The sequence below is a fragment of the Nelumbo lutea genome, chromosome 3, assembly GCF_056320005.1.
Source record: "Nelumbo lutea isolate HS-2025 chromosome 3, American lotus-T2T, whole genome shotgun sequence".
Classification (NCBI taxonomy): Eukaryota; Viridiplantae; Streptophyta; class Magnoliopsida; order Proteales; family Nelumbonaceae; genus Nelumbo; species Nelumbo lutea.
In genome coordinates, this window is record NC_142686.1 from 29,568,469 (window position 1) to 29,585,771 (window position 17,303).

Here is a 17,303-nt window from a genome sequence, read left to right on the forward strand (position 1 = left end):
CTCATAAGGTATTCCAGAAGGCCAAAACTCACTTACAATCTCTTTTTTGTATTAAATGATTACCCTACTGGGATGCCTAGAGTTGAGAACTTTGTATATTTTTTCCGCTTTAATATAGTTATTTATCTTTCAAAAGAAAAAAAAGGGAAAATTTCCGATAGGTATCCTGTACTTTAGGCCGAGTGCCAATTTAGTACCCAAACTTTAAAATACGACAATCTAGTACCCAAAATTTCATTTTGCAATAATCTAATACCCACCGTTAATAGACCATCAGTTATGTATATCACGTGACCTCATGTGCGATTTAAAAATTTTGAAAATGTCAAAATTACCCTTAGAAAATACACTATTTATCATCTTCTTTCTCATAAAAATGAAATAGAATCCAAAGGGCTCGCCATTGGCCACCACCATGGCCAGCAGGAGGATAAAGAGTTTAAGACCATCCGTCTAATGGACAGCACACACATGCTGTTATCGTGATCTTTATCGTCGGTCGCTCTTGCTTTCCTTGTCTCTGTTGCTCTGTTGCTCTTTGTATGTTACTCACCTATTTACTTCAACACTCTTACATTCCGGTGGCAGCAAATGCAGGTGGAGTTGCACTTGTAGGTCCCATCTCCATCACTCTCTGTATTTCTCTTTTCTTGAGGCTCTTCTCTCTCTCTCTCTCTCTCTGTAGCTTTGCAAAGGTACAGGCGTATGAGTTTCACAATGTCTCATTCTAAAACCAAACTCCATCCTTCCATTCAAAGGACCCAATGAATTCCTTGAGAGGTTCAGAGATTTCAAGCTCGAACATGAAGACAAACGCAAAATGTCCGAAGCAAAACCAGACAAACCGCTCTCTGCTAGATCCAGCTCACTCAACATCTCACTACACCGAGAACTTGAAGGCGACGAAAGGTTCCCGGTAAGATTCATACGCTTCAGCACCAATGACTCCAAACGCTCCAAGCTCAAGAGAGTCAAAGCAACAGACTTAAAATCGGACGCTAACGGGATAGAAATAAGATCGAGAGTTGAAACTCTAGAGTCCTTACATGTACTCCGCTGAAACCACAAGGATTCTGATTCCACTACCAATTTTGGAGTAAGTTTGGATTTAAAACCGCAAGAATTCCATCCTCCGAATCCAGTGGCAGCAGATGCAGGTGGAGTTGCACTTGCAGGTCCCATCTCCATCTCTCTCTCTCTTTGCATTCATCTTCTCTTGGGGCTCTTTTCTTTCTCTCTCTCTCTAGCTTTGCAAAGGTACAAGAAGATGAGTTTCACGGTCTCATTCTTATAGAGGAGGAGTTTCACGGTGGCATAGAGGCCACGTTGGGTCTCATTGCTTTGGCATTACTGATCTTGGCTTGCAGTCACCGAAAGCCTTCCACCAATTAGTCTCATCTACTCCATCGTTGGTCCTCTATCTCTATCTAAAATGTAGGGAAGGATGGAGTTTGGTTTCCTGTGCCATTTGTCTAACACCATAAACGTGGCAAATGATTGTTGTTTATATGTAATGCTGATTGTTAGGGCACAAGTCTGAACCATGGTAGCCAGCTCCATGATTAGTTCTGGTGTTTAGTTCTGTTTCTTAGCTCAGTTTTTCTCTGATTTTCTCCTCTATGTTTCCAATGTATTGGTCTGTGTTTCTAATGTGTTTGTTTTTGGTTCTGGTTTTTAATGAAGCATCTGGGTTATGTCCTAACCTGAACTCAGACAATGCAGAAAGAGACAATTCTATTTGCTATGTTTTGACTTTTTTTGTCTTTAGATAATGGTAGGGAACAGTGGCGGTGTTCAATGAAGGAGACGATGAACAGTGGCAGTGAACAGGGGTGAGTTAACGCAAAGTACTAGATTGTCCCAAAATGAAAGTTATTGTTGCATTTTAAAGTTTGGGTACTAAATTACCATTGGGCCTAAAGTACAGGATACCTATTGGGAATTTTAAGCAAAGAAGAAAAATGAAAGAAAGAAATTTGTATTCATAACTCAATTTAAATCAATATTTGGATTTCAAAGTTGCAAGTCTCCCATTAAACTAAAAACCAGAATGCTCTATGAGAAACATTTTTTACTTTTTTGTTTTTTTTTGTTTTTTTTTTTGTTAACTGGGTGGTTGACCCGTTCAGTTTGTAAAAACCATCATTTAACTAAGGCAGTTAGTTGGCCCAGTCGATTAACTTTTTTGGTTAACCAGATGGACGGTTGGCCTATCCAGGCCACTCCCCTGTCTTGGGAATGGCAACAAGGGGTGGGGCGGGGCTGGATTTTGTATGCCCCATCCCAACCGGCCCCGAATTCAAATACCCCACTCCATCCCATGCCATGGGGAATGGGGATCATCAAAATTTTCCTACCCAGCCCCGAACCCCAATTAGTGGTAAAAAACCTACCATGGGATTGGGCGAGATCCCCCAGGAACGAGTCAAATTTTCATCTCTATACAACACTGCTAGGGGTGGCCACGACTTGTGAAATGCTTGGCTCGGTTCAGTTTCAACCGAGTTTTAAGCCGAGCTTGAACCCAATTTATAGGCTCGTTTATTAATCAAGTTGAGCTCGAGCCTAATAAAACTCAGTTCGTAAGGCTCACAGGCCGAGCTGAGCTCAAAAAGCTACATACGTACATACATATAATAATAATAATAATAATAATAATATTATTATTATTATTATTATTATATATAATATTTTTATTTATATATATAATAATAACTAATTATTATAATTCTTAATTTTAAATATCAAATAAAAATATTTTTATATATAATTTTTTACTTTTATAAAATATTTTTCTCAAGTAGTCGAGCTTGAGCCGAGCCTAGCTCAAGCTTACGAGCTTTTGACTCGAGCCGAACTCAAGCTCGAGCCTCATACTACCTTGGGTGAGCCGAGCTCGAATAACTAACTATTCGGCTCGGCTCGGATCGAATCCACCCCTACAAATATTAATGAATCAAACACGGATGCATGTAGGTATATTCGGTTCCATCAGAATCGTTTGCAGTCCAAAGTCATGAATTATTCGATTAATAACCTTTCCAAAATTATGAATTATTTTTTTATGGGAAATTGTCTAAAACTCACCATGAGTTTTCAGCATTTCTCTTAAACTCACAACTTTTCAAAACTTCTAAAACTCACAATGTCAGTAAGTTTTTATTTTCCAAATCTCACCTTCTGTTAGTGTACCATTAATGTTTCTTAACATAGGTGTCAACGTCAGCATAAATAACAATTTTTATGACCAAATCACCCTTGAATGGCGAGTTAGAGGAAAAGGGTCTTTTTCAGTTTTCAATTTTCTTTTTTTTTTTACATTTTAGTGTTTTGTTATAATTTCAAATGTTTTTTATAATTTTTGTTTTTCTACATTTTTCTATTTTCTACTATCTTTAAAATTTCCTGTATTTTTTTGCTATTTATTTGCAATTTCTGTATTTTTTCTATAATTTTTTGTGTCTTTTCTACAATTTTTATTTTCTGATTTTGTTTTTCAATTTCTGTAGTTTCTATAATTTGAAAATATTTTTTTTATTTTGCGTGCAATTGCTATAATTTTTTATATTTTTGCAATTTATTTTTTATGTATTTTATATTTGAAAATATTTTTTGAACTTTTTCCTTTTTTCATATCTAAATATTAAAATATATGTATATATTTTATATTTTTTATGAAGGTTAAAATAGTAATATATTAACAGTCGTTAGTCTCTTTAACGTCAAGTTAGTGACATGATGAGTTTTAGACATTTTCAAAAGTTGTGGTAGAGTTTAAGAGAAATGATGAAAACTCGTGGTGAGTTTTTGACAAATTCCCTTTTTTTTTTATTTTCTTTTGCCTAATTGACCAGTTGTTGAATCAGTGGTCAAACCAGATAGAACCAAACCATCCCTTTTCAGTTTGCTGTCTTATCTGATTTTAAAACACAGTTTAAACCAACCCAAGTATTGACTTAAATTATTAATTCGGAAGGTTCTTAATGGAGATTACAGATTTGAATGTCGGCTCAGCAGAAGCTAATTAATTTCTTTTTCCGGTGGAATTAATTAGATATATTAAGCTGATTGGAAGCGAAATTAAGATGATGGTCAGCTACAGATTAACTCCATGCATCTAATGCAATTCAAAGACTGATAGTGAATCTAATGCTGGTTAATGAAGATATGGCTGCAGCAGCACACTTCTGCTTCTAGAGTCCAGACCACATCATCATATTCAAGTCTAGTTCTCAGAAAATTGCAGTATTGCTTGTTGCATGAATTTATGTGATAAGAATGTGAAACATGGAAGATCTATTTGTTTATTTATTTATTTATTTATTTTTATCCTTTGATGAATCTAATCGATTCATGGTGCCTTCATTGATCTGACTCAGTCTTTGAATCTGCTGTGACTGTAGTTACGAGCGGTCTTCCTCAGTCATATTTCAGAAAACGTTGATGCATGAATCACACTGAGACTGGCCGACTACTGGGTCATAAAAAGCATTCAGAAACACGCTTGCACATTAGATTTAAATTTCTGAAGCACAGAAGTCGACACGGAATGACTGTGTACGACTGTAGCTCTTTGTCTTATACCAAACCAAGTTGATGAAATTTCTAATACTCAGAGAGAGAGAGAAAGCATGAAAATTTTGAATATTCCCCTTCAGAAGTCGGCATCTGTGGCTACGTAAGAAACTCTCATTACGTGCTTTCTACATTGACCAACAGTTCAGTTTTATGAAGGGAGAAAAACTGATGAGTTGAATTCTCCTACTGAATTCATAGTCTTCGTTAGATGGTGTAATGTACAAGTCAAATGCAATTCCTAGCTGAGAGGACAAACCAGTTCTTCCTCTTCCTCCTGCCTCAGACGGCGTACCAATCGATCCAGTGCTTCCTTCATCCAAAGAGGCTGACATACTTCTCTAGCTTCATCCACGGTCATCTGAACCAAACATTTCATTTCGAAATTAATTAGCCCTTAATTCTCAAGCGTGCATTTCGCTTGAATCTTTTGAACCACAAAGATGTTCGACTGAGCTTACCCATTTTCGTTGCCGGACGTGCTTCTCAGGCCAGATGTCTAATTGCTTCTCGACGAGCAAAGGAAACATATATCCTTCATAAATTGCATCATGGCTTTTGCTCTTAAAAAACCATTTACCCAATTGGCTCTGCAACAGACCAGAACTAAAAGATTAGCTATTTGCCAATGTCACTATGCCAGTACCTGTAGTGATGGAACAGAATTATTGGTCCATTAATGGACACATACTAACCTCAACATTTCCTTCAACACCAGCTTCTTCCATTGTCTCTCGCTTAGCTGCTTGTTTCATTGATTCGTCCATTTCCCAACCTCCCTGATAAACACAAAATCAACAACATCGATTACGTTAATGAATGATTTATTAACAGATCCATTGGTGTTGGCTAATGGAACAAAAACCCTTGAATGGTATCAATTTAGTACCTTGGGAAACAACATTGCATGGCTTTTCTGTGAACTGATCAAAAGAACCTCCAAATCTTGGCTGTCATCCATGGCCTCATGTGAAGGACTTTTCCCAGTTTTATATCTGTAAGGAATACATCTGCACACGCATCGAATTAAAATCGAACTTTAGATGAACTGTCAATTTCAAATTCCTGAGACTCTTTCTTTGGCTCATTACACAAAGACCCATGTCAGTTCTTTGTCAAATTCCTGATCTTTGAATGCCAAGCAGAAGATGAAGAAATTGCTTACAAAACATACTCACCCGACGACTTGGCGACGGCCTTCATCATCGTACCGCTGAAATTCTCTTCCAGTACGAGAAACCAAAGCAACCATTGTTGATTTGCAGAGACAAAAAAACAACGGACAGTCGGACAACGCTAACCTCTTTCTCTTTCACCTGAGAAACTTGAAAAAAACCTGAGCCCTTCTCGACTCAAATCTATACTTATCCAAAACAGAACAACAGCCGAGAATACCAAACTTAGGATCGTCTCTCTAATGTTGTTTCTATTCTTGGAGAAAGACAATAAATTCCAAATATCGGAGATAAATCAGGGACGTCGACGAAAGTTAATCACCAACTGTTCAGGATAAGGTAGATGCGCACCCCATAAATAAGCAATCCGAGCTTCTGCGTACACCTTCGGCCTTCTGCGTCATTTCTCTCTATTATATAAAAATAAAAATAATCGTCAAAGTCAACGCTGTGTTGATGTTGATGAACCGTGTAGTTGATCTTATTGCCACATCAGGGCTAAACGGACAAAATCGAACGGATACAACTATACAAGTAGATTCCAATCTGATTGGGTTATGTTCGTATTCAAATCGAATTTTATCTATCTATCCATATCCATCGGCTTTTATATCGAATTTGCATCGTAAATATTGAATGTTATAAATAGACATGTTCATGGGCAGGCCCTGGCTTTCACTCTCTATTAATAGATTTTTCTAAGGGCCGAGCCTGAGCCCGATCCGACCATCGATTGGGCCCAAGCCCAACTTTCATAAAAAGCCCGAAGCCTGGGCTTGGGCCCGAGCCCGAAATTTAGCTCATACTGTTACTACTGCAAAATGGTTGAATATATATATATATATATATATAGAGAGAGAGAGAGAGAGAGACATTATAAAGAAAAGAATAAAAAATGTATATATTAAATTATAAATATATATTTTAATAAATATTATATTATTTATATATTTTATATAATATATAAAATACATATTATATATTTTATAAAATATACAATGCTAAGTTGGGCCAGGCTGGGCTCGGGCCGGGTTTTTTAGACAAATCCCGAGCCCGGCCCGAAACACAGCTGGGCTTATTGGGTTAGGCCCGAGGTCAAGTCCGCGGGCCCAATTACATAACCAAGCCCAACCGGGGTGCGGGCCAAGCCGGGCCCGGCCATCGGGTTACTCGGCCCATGAACATGTATAGTTATAAACAAATTAAACTAAAAAGAATCAAAATATTATATATTTTAATAAATCGAACTAATTAGATACATGATCATAAGTGATGTAACCGTTTCTGGTCACGTACCAATTTATGTGATGTATCAATTTTTTTTTGCTAAGTACCTCGTCATTTGACCTACTCCCAGGTGGCCTGTGACTTAGAGGATGATGGAGCTCCCTAGTGGCGAACTGCTTGGTGATGAGCTACTTGGTGACGAGCTCCCTGGTGGAGAACTGCTTGGTGATGAGCTCCCTGGTGGAGAACTGCCTGGTGACGAGCTCCCTAGTGGAGAACTGCCTGGTGACGAGTTCCCTGGTGGAGAGCTACTTGGTGATGAGCTCCCTGGTGGAGAATTGCCTGGTGACGAGCTCCCTGGTGGAGAACTACCTGGTGACGAACTCCCTGGTGGAGAGCTACTTGGTGATGAGCTCCCTGGTGGAGAGCTACTTGGTGACGAGCTCCCTGGTGGAGAACTGCCCGGGTGGATACATCATTTGACCTGCTCCTAGGCGACTTGTAACTTAGAGGGTGGTGGAGCTCTCTGGTGTAGCGCAACCCGACTGCCTTCTGCAAGAGGTGATCTCCTCTCCTTTGTAGGCAACGGGAGCTGAGGGACCTGCGAAAACTCCATCATTTCCTCCTCTTTGTAGGTGGCGGGAGCTGAGGAACCTGCGAGAACTGAATGAGAGGACACGGGGGTGATTACCCAGGGGGGACTCTCCGATGCCTAAGTTAGCATTCTGATTGCAGAGAGCTTGGAGAGAAATGAGAGAGCTAGAGAGCAGGGATTACCTCCATTTTTCCATTCCCTCCCCCTTGTGTTTGGGGGTCGGAGTCCATATATAGTGGTGTCCTGTCAAATCAGGCGTAACAACCTCTGTCAAGTCAGGCATAACTGCCTCTGTCTCTCTGCCGCGGCTGTTACTGTCAAAGCTGAGGTGGCGGGTGCAGGCAGCTACTGTAGAGTACAGCTCTGCCAGTCAAGGGACAACTCTCAAGACTGGTAGGCATGGCGCCGCCTAGCAAGAGACGTGGGTGCAGGTCTCCATATCTGTCAGGTACAGTTGTCAGGCAGGAGATCTTCCTGCGATACGCTGAGCTGCCCCTAAGTGTCGAGTTGCTTGTAAGTGTCGAGCTGCCCCTAAGTGGAGAGCTCTTCATAAGACGCCAGGCTGCCTGCGAAGTGGCCAGCTACCCATGCCGAGCTACCTGTAAGTGTCGAGCTGCCCCTAAGTGGTGAACTCTTCGTAAGACACCAGGCTGACTACGGAGTGGCCAGCTGCCTATGCTGAGCTGCCCTAGCTATACCGAGTTGCCTATGCCGAGCTACCCGAGCTGTACCGAGCTGCCTATGCCGAACTGCACGAGCTGCCCAGTCGTCAAGAGGCTACACTTGGTTTGCATGAGGTGCCAGGTGTCACACTTTCACTAGAGGGCCAAATCCGCCCTCATCATTTGCCCCCCCACTCCCGAGCTGAGAGTAACTCAGCGAAGGGAGTAGATTTCTTCTTTTGGCCCATAAGTTGATGAGCTAGCAAGTGTTTATCCAATTCCTTAGGCTTTGGGAGCTGCCTGTATGTGGTGAGCTGCCTGTAAGGTGAGGAGGTCCGCTAGTTCAGTAGTGTAGCCCTTAGGCTTTGGGGGCAACTTATAGTTCACTTTTACTGATTTTGCTCATGCTGAGGAAGCGACTGGGTATTTAGCAATAGTGTGGCCCGTAGGCTTTGGGAACGACTCATAGTCCACTCTTCTTGACTTTGCCCATGCCAAAGAGGCGACCGAGTCTTAAGTAGTAATGTGGCCCATAGGCTTTGGGAGCGACTCGTAGTCCACTCTTCTTTGACTTTGCCCGTAACGAAGAGGCGACTAGGTCTTAAGTAGTAATGTGGCCCGTAGGCTTTTCCTGTGAGGTGCCGAACTGACCAAGTGTCGAGCTGCCTGCGAGGTGCCGAGCTGACCAGGTGCCGAGCTACCGGTGAGGTGCCGAGCTACCTGCAAGGTGCCGAACTACCAGTGAGGTGCCGAACCGACTAGGTGGATGCCTTAGAGCTATGATTGCGCTACATCAGCTTTGTAATGCCGGTCACCCACTCCTACAAGAAGCTACTAGGAGCTCTACCTTTGGGGGCAGCACTACTAACTTTAGGTCGCCAGCTCACACGGGAGCCTTGGAAGGCTCGATCGGTAAGAGCGCCTATGTAGTCCGTTGGCCGCCAACTCCCGTGGAAGCCACGAAGAGCTCATCTTTGTAGGGGGGGACCTTGTGGAGAGGACTGATGAGGCTTTATCCGAATTGAAAGTAAAGTTACTTAGTCTGTTAGCTCCCTGCATAGTCTTTGAGTTCATAAAAAATGTAAACTATAGAGCGAGAGCTTTAATTTCTAAAAAGTGAGGACTTAGCTTTCTGGGAGAAGAGGACTTAGCTTTTGTAAGATGAGAACTTAGCTTTTGTAGGATGACAAATTAGCTTTTGTAGGATGACAACTTAGCTTTCTATAGCGTGTTCCCACAGACAGCGCCAATTGATGTAACCGTTTCTGGTCACATACCAATTTTTGTGATGTAACAATTTTTCTTGGCTAAGTACCTCGTCATTTGACCTGCTCCCAAGTGGCCTGTGACTCAGAGGATGATGGAGCTCCCTAATGGCGAATTGCCTGGTGATGAGCTCCCTGGTGGAGAACTGCCTGGTGACGAGCTCCCTGGTGGAGAACTGCTTGGTGACGAGCTCCCTGGTGGAGAGCTACTTGGTGAAGAACTGCCTGGTGACGAGCTCCCTGGTGGAGAACTGCCTGGTGATGAGCTCCCTGGTGGAGAACTGCCTGGTGATGAGCTCCCTAGTGGAGAGCAACTTGGTGACGAGCTCCCTGGTGGAGAACTGCCTGGTGACGAGCTCCCTGGTGGAGAGCTACTTGGTGACGAGCTCCCTAGTGGAGAATTGCCTGGTAATGAACTCCTTGGTGGAGAACTGCCTGGTGACAAGCTCCTTGGTGGAGAGATACTTGGTGACAAGCTCCCTGGTGGAGAACTGCCCGGGTGGACTCGTCATTTGACCTGCTCCTAGGCGACCTGTAACTCAGAGGGTGGTGGAGCTCCCTAGTGTAGCGCAACCCGATTGTCCTCTGCATGAGGTGATCTCCTCTCCTTTGTAGGCAGCGGGAGCTGAGGGACCTGCGAGAATTCCATCATTTCCTCCTCTTTGTAGGCGGCGGGAGCTGAGGTACATGCGAGAAATGAATCAAAGGGCCCGGGGATGTTTACCCAACGGGGACTCTCCGATGCCTAAGTTAGCATTCTGATTGCAGAGAGCTTGGAGAGAAATGAGAGAGCTAGAGAGCAGGGATTACCTCCATTTTTCCATTCCCTCCCCCTTGTCTTTGGGGGTTGGAGTCCTTATATAGTGGTGTCCTGTCAAATTAGGCGTAACAGCCTCTGTCAAGTCAAGCGTAACCGCCTCTGTCTCTCTGTCGTGGCCGTTACCGTCAGAGCTGAGGTGGCGAGTGTAGGCGACTGCTGTAGAGTACGGCTCTGCCAGTCAAGGGACAGCTCTCAGGACTGGCAGGCATGGCGCCGCCTAGCAAGAGACGTGGGTGCATGTCTCCGGATCTGTCAAGTACAGTTGTCAGGCAGGAGATCTTCCTGCGATACGCCGAGCTGCCCCTAAGTGTTGAGCTGCCTGTAAGTGCTGAGTTGCCCCTAAGTGGCGAGCTCTTCGTAAGACGCCAGGCTGCTTGCGGAGTGGCCAACTGCCTGTTGCAAGCTACCTATGCCGAGTTACCTGTAAGTGCCGAGCTGCCCCTATGTGGCGAGCTCTTCGTAAGACGCTAGGCTGCCTGCGGAGTGGCCAGCTGCCTATGCCAAGCTACCTGTAAGTGCTAAGCTGCCCCTAAGTGGTGAGCTCTTCGTAAGACGTCAGGATGACTGTGGAGTGGCCAGCTGCCTATGCTGAGCTGCCCTAGCTATACCGAGCTGCCCAAGCTATACCTAACTGCCTATGCCGAGCTGCCCGAACTGTCCAGTCGTCAAGATGCTACACTTGGTTTGCATGAGGTGCCAGGTGTCACAATTTCATTGGAGGGCCAAATCCGCCCTCGGATTTAACAAAAAGCTTCAAAGTTTTGGTGCCAATTAGACACAACCCCTCCTCTTTTGTTTAGGCTTGGGACAAACAATGGATCAAGATAAATTAACTCACATTTGTTGGGATGATGATTAATAAATTCAATTAAAAATGACTTTAGTATGGTATTATATAATTAAAATGATTTGAAAAGTACTTGTGTGAAATTTGAACCTATGCAAATTTAGTAAATTCATAACATTTAAACCAACTTTATTAAATTGGAGTGACCTCAAAGGTATTGAATTCAAATTTAAATTTAGGAAATCGAATATTGTATGCAAAAACCGATATGGAGGTCAAACCGTTTTTTCCTCTGAGTCATAAGTCACCAGTTTAACCATCCAGGTTGAATAGGTTATATACACATATTATGTTTGTATTGTATGTATCTTATTAGTAAAAAATGTATAATCAATTTTCAGATGTAATATATGTATATATAAATATTATTTTATGTTTAATTTATACTTTTAATTTTTATTTGTAAAAAGTGATAAAAATTGTGGTTTGAGGTCAACGAAAGGGTTTTTTGTGAAAATAGCAAGGCAAAACACCTTTGGCTTCTTGGACCTAGAAAAGTAACCCAAATGCAAAGTTATGACCTTTAGAAGTTTGTGTATACATTAATGAGTGTATAACTCATGACCCAATGACAGATCAAACAAATGAACAATTGAATCATCTGAATAAGATGGTTTTTGACCAAGTCAACAATTTTCATCAAATAATGGATTTCAACATTTATGCAAATCAGACCTAAAATCTTGACTAGATGATAATTCAAATTATTCAACTGGTGAGGTCAACGACAGACTTAAAACAATGGTTTGCAATATTGATATATTAGAAAGCTATGTCAGCAATGAGAAAAGCTAGAGTTATCATATTTTAATATGGCGTATGACATAGGTTTGCTAGATGCTGGATGGTTTCATGATTCATTTGCTTACGTGGAAAGATGACAAGGGCAATCCACGCCTTTTTATCATGTTTACAACCATCTAGATTCGTTTCATTTTTATTAGAATTTCATAGAAAGTGCTGCATTGGGTTTGGTAAATCACAAGAGGACAAGATGTGAAAATACAAGCCTAGTGGTGATAATTATTGGCAAAGGCCATGGTTGTAGCACTTAACTACGTGTGCTCACGGTTCGGTTTTGAAAACCCGGAGTTATTGAAACCGAACCGAGGCCAATTGGTTAACTGGTTGATTGGTTCAGTTCATCGATTTTTCCGTTTTTTATTATTTATAATAAAATATTAAAAAATATATATAATATTATATTTTAAATAATAAATAATATATTATATATTATAAATATATATTTATTAATTTATAACGTACAGAAAGTATAAAATATATATAATCTATACTATTTATAAAAGAATGAATGCCCCTTCTTCCTGGAATTTTCATTGGACATTTTCTACCCCCTTGTTTAAGCATACAGTGGGCATATATGTCATATGTCATTTATTCTCACTTCAGAAACTATCAACTTATAACCATTCACAAACTGTCCATAGATTATAAATAGTTTTGTCTCAGAGATATTGCCACGTGCAAATGCACATGTATGTTAAATAGTATATATATATATATATATATATATATATATATATGTATACCGGTCGATTCGATTAACCGCCAATTTTTTATTTTGGTTAATCCATACCTTCGATATTTTTAAAATATTGAATCAAAATCGAATCGACCGATTTGATTAACCGAATTTTTAGTTCAGTTTGAGTCAATTTTTTCAATCGATTTGGTTTTTCCGTTTTTTTGCTTACCCCTACACTTAACACCACCCTTCATTACTCCAGCTTAAACTTTAGACTTTATAAGGCCCAATCAAATAAAATGACTTAATTGGTGGAACAGTGGAGGTAGTATCTCCTTGTACGTGAAGGTCTGAAACAAGATCCCACATCTGATCCGATTAACTTCACTCCAAAGTTAATTCATAAACCTGCGTTTGTTTGTAGTGTAAATACCCATCGATATAAAATTCCACCGCCGGCTCGTTTTCGTTTTTGTCCGCATTTGTTTGCAGTGTAAATAGGGACTGGTATAAAATTTCATTCTTAATCCATTTTTGTTGGTATTTGGATGGAGTATAGTTTTATATCATAAAATAATATAGAACTAAACTGTACTCACAATAGAGTTTTACTTTCATTTATAGATATAAATACTATGTTGATAAAATCAATGTAATTTTAAAAAGAGGTTTTTGTTTCTTAGACACTGATTTTGTGTCAACATGGAAATGGAAACAGATTAATAGAGGGTGAGAAAATTGAAAAATTGGAAAATAATCAAAGATAATAGATGAGAGGAATTGACTCATAAGAAAAAGACATGATTTAATGCTGGCACATGTGAGATATACACATGATTTAATATTGATATGGTGTCTTATGATTGATTGTGTAAGAAGTTGTGCAAGAGACCCAACTCGTGGCAAGAATAGAGTCCTGTAGCATCAAAGGATAAAGAACAATTAGGGGTGTTCATGAAAAACTGAAAAACTGATTTGAATCGAGAAAATCAAACCAAAAAATGCAGTTAACCGGATAGATCGGTTTAGTTTCTGTTTAGTATTTTTAAAAAATTGAAGGATTGGTTCGATTTTCGATTAACCTACAAAAAAAACGGTGATTAATCGAACTGACCAATATATATATATATATATATATATTTAATATATGTCACATATTTTCTATATATTATATATAAATATATATTCATTATATTTAAATATATGTATATATTATATTTATAATAATCTATTTATAAAAATATTAATATAATATTATAAATATAATAAAAAACCGAAGAACTGAATCCGTCAAAAACCGAAATTGATGGACTGATTAACCGATGGTACCGATTCGATAAAATTGCCCATGGTTCGATTAACCGAACCGTGGACACCCATATAAAGAACTCCAGGCAAAAAGGACTATTAACACACTGAAGTTGAGAAAGTGTTGGGTGACAACGGACAAAAATTTGTTGAGGACACACCAACCTGTCGAGTCCTCCAATGTAATTTTTATTATAAATTAATTGCTTCTTTTTCTGAATTGTTCAAAACTGACTCACCTTGATAGAGTACATTTTTTTATTTGCCCTCTTCTTTTTGATGTGACAAGTTTTTCAGGACCCACAGATTTAGTGGTTCAGATTATTAGATTAATAACTTAATAAAGCATACGCACCAAATATTATATGGAATTAGCTAATGTTTTGAGTTTCCTATACCAGTTAATCTTATAATTAGTTCTCTCTCTTAACACATAATTGAAATTATACTAATCTTCCCATTCATTACATGGTTTTAAGAGTTATTGGGTCTATAAATAACTACCTTCCCTGGTTCCACACCCAAAAAAAAGTGCAAAATAATACAATAAATAAATAAAATAAGAAATTTAAGCATATGTCAAATTGTCCATTAGAGACACTAGCAATTGATATTGATCAGATGATGGACGGTGACGGAATAATTAAACCCATTTGAGATTCTCACGGAAGAGCACTAGGTCCAATAAGATTGGCATAGACGCCGATTAGCATTGACCTGACCGGTTGATCCAGACTCACCGACTCACTTGGTTTTCAGACTTGGGTTTGTTCATGCCCCATTTCAACCCGATTTGCATTAAATGCCCGACCAAGGTTGACCCAATACGTGAAGCAACCCTTACCGACCGGCAAATATGGCTTTCTTGTGCTAGGATTGACTTTGCCCAATCATAGAATTTCAGTCATGGCTCGATTGGAGATAATTTGCACTTGTTCATAATTGAACCGACTCTAGCCCAAGACCACGTCCAAATCCCATGCACCGCGTCAATTTTACCCAGGCCACATGGGTCGGTACCGTTGAAATTTGTATCCCATTTTGCTTCTTCTTGGTGTGTGCATGACAAACAGTTATTAGTTGTTAGTTCAAGTAAAATAAATTCATTCAAGCGAAAAATGATTATACCCAAGAAATGGGTCACTTAGTTGGATTCCGGATCTCCTGCCCATGTCTACCCACAATCCACTACCCTTGTGAATTGGAAATATCTCCCCCTATATAATATTATATAGGAGGATGAGATGTTCTTCATGTGTGGCTGCGATTTTATGTGGATAGACATGAACAGAGTTTATATGAGCATGAGATCTGGACTCATTTAGTTGCCATCTTTGGAAGAGAGAGGCTGATTCCCTTTCTACTTTGAAATTTGAAATGGTCAAACTTGTTTTCTTTACATGGAGTGGGAAAATATGCGAGTCCCCCAACCCATTCAGAAATTTATTTGAACAATTTGGTGCATGTGCACTTTTCAATTATTTAAAGCAACAATAAAGGTGGATTTGAGCCAATTGAACCAAATATTTGACTATTCAAACTTAGCTCACTAAAAAAACATATAAGAATTGAGTTTGAGCTTGAACTCAACTCAAGTTAGAGACTTGGGCTTGAATTCAGTTTGACTTAAAAGTTTATAAGTTCGAGCTCGGCTCAGCTCGAGTTTGACTATAAGTCAAACTTTCTACAAAAGTAAATATATATATATATATATATATATATATATATATATATATATATATATATATATACACATGCATATAAAAATTTTATTTTACATTTAAAGATTAAGAACTATAAAAAGTAATTATTATGCATACAAAAATAAAAGTATAATATTTTTTATTTATATATTATGTATATATTATTTTTATCTATATAATATTTATATATGTGTATGTATGTAGGACTGTTCATAAGAAGGCCCAACCTGACCAAACCAACCAACCTGAGTCGGCTGGGTTATCTTCAGCACCGGTCGATTTTGGGTTGTAAAACTTCATAAACCGATGGTTCGGGTTAGTTTCGGTTTTCACACAAGAAAATCGAAACTGACCCGAATCGAACCGACTTAGTAGTTAGATTAATGATTGTAATTAACTGTCCTGAAGTCTCCCTACAGAATTCACCCAAATCCCAATTAAGTCAATTAAACTTCAAAATGAACATATAATCAAAGGGATAGGTTGGTGGTTTTGGAGATAAAACTTAATTACTGAAAAGATAGAAAACATATATACCTCTATAATAGGCATTATTATTATATGTGGGTTTTGCTCTTCTTCTCCTCTCCAAAGTTCAAACTATGGACTAGAGGTATACTCTATTTATCAAAAACATGGCTTTTCCCGCATTCACTACCTTACATATTGTGGTGCCACAGTCCCCGCATATATATTGCAGTTGAGTTTCTGTCAAGCATAGTTGAACTTAGAGGCAAAATCGGCCCAAACTAACCCAACCCGACTAGGTCGGTTTTGCTTAACACTGGGTCAGTTTCGGTTTCAAGTTCAGGTAACCCGACCAGGGAGGGTCGGATGGAAAAACCTCAGTAAACCGATCCAACCCGACCCGTGAACAGCCCTATATGTATGTATGCATGTATGTAAATTAAAACTCGATTAGGCTCATGAACCTGATGATCCAAGCTCAAATAACTTGTGAAAAGCTCGATTCTTGTCCACCCCTAACACCAATTGATAAAATAAAGTTTTCACACCTACATACAAGCAAATGATTGAAATCTTAGGTTGTGTTTGGTTGAATACAAAATATAAAAATACATGTCATGAAAAATGCTAATTTTCTATAATTAGTTTTTGTTGCCAATAACATACTATGATAAGTAAAGTATTATTCAAAGCCACAGTGAAAATGGGTTAAAATTGACTTACTCATTATTTTACTTGAGTAGTATCGGATGAGATCGCCCCCTTAACTCCTCACAACACACCAATGCTCCCCGTGAGTTAGATTAATTCTGAATTGGCACCTACCTCGAATGTATGTATTTTGGGCCTAAATTCTGACCCTAAGCTGAACCGTCATTCTCTCAAATAATTTTGACTACTTCATATCTCTCTCCACTGCATGAATGAAGAGCCAAAAATCTAAATCGTTGATTATATAGTTCCATTCCCGATTTATTTTTTTCTCAGAAAAAAATTATTTCAAAATATTTTTCTGCCTTCCAAGAACACATCCAAAGAACAATCATTTTCTTCTCTTTGATATCTTCCATGTGAACACCACACCCAAATATGGCACCAGTTTTAGACATAACTACCATAACAACCAAACTACCACTTAATGATTCATAAATCATAATATTCTACAGATCTAG

The 17,303-nt window shown here is 39.3% G+C and overlaps 1 protein-coding gene across 1 annotated transcript; it reads right to left on the minus strand.

Annotated features, from left to right (window-relative positions):
* Positions 1-4,475: 4,475 nt before the first annotated feature.
* On the minus strand, positions 4,476-6,077 carry LOC148863935 (nudix hydrolase 18, mitochondrial-like). The gene is made up of 5 exons (XM_088979085.1): positions 5,754-6,077; positions 5,465-5,585; positions 5,271-5,354; positions 5,037-5,165; positions 4,476-4,936 (listed from the first exon to the last, which is right to left on the minus strand). The coding sequence occupies exons 1-5, from the start codon at positions 5,825-5,827 to the stop codon at positions 4,817-4,819; spliced, it is 528 nt and encodes a 175-aa protein (XP_088835211.1). The 5' UTR covers positions 5,828-6,077; the 3' UTR covers positions 4,476-4,816.
* Positions 6,078-17,303: the final 11,226 nt, after the last annotated feature.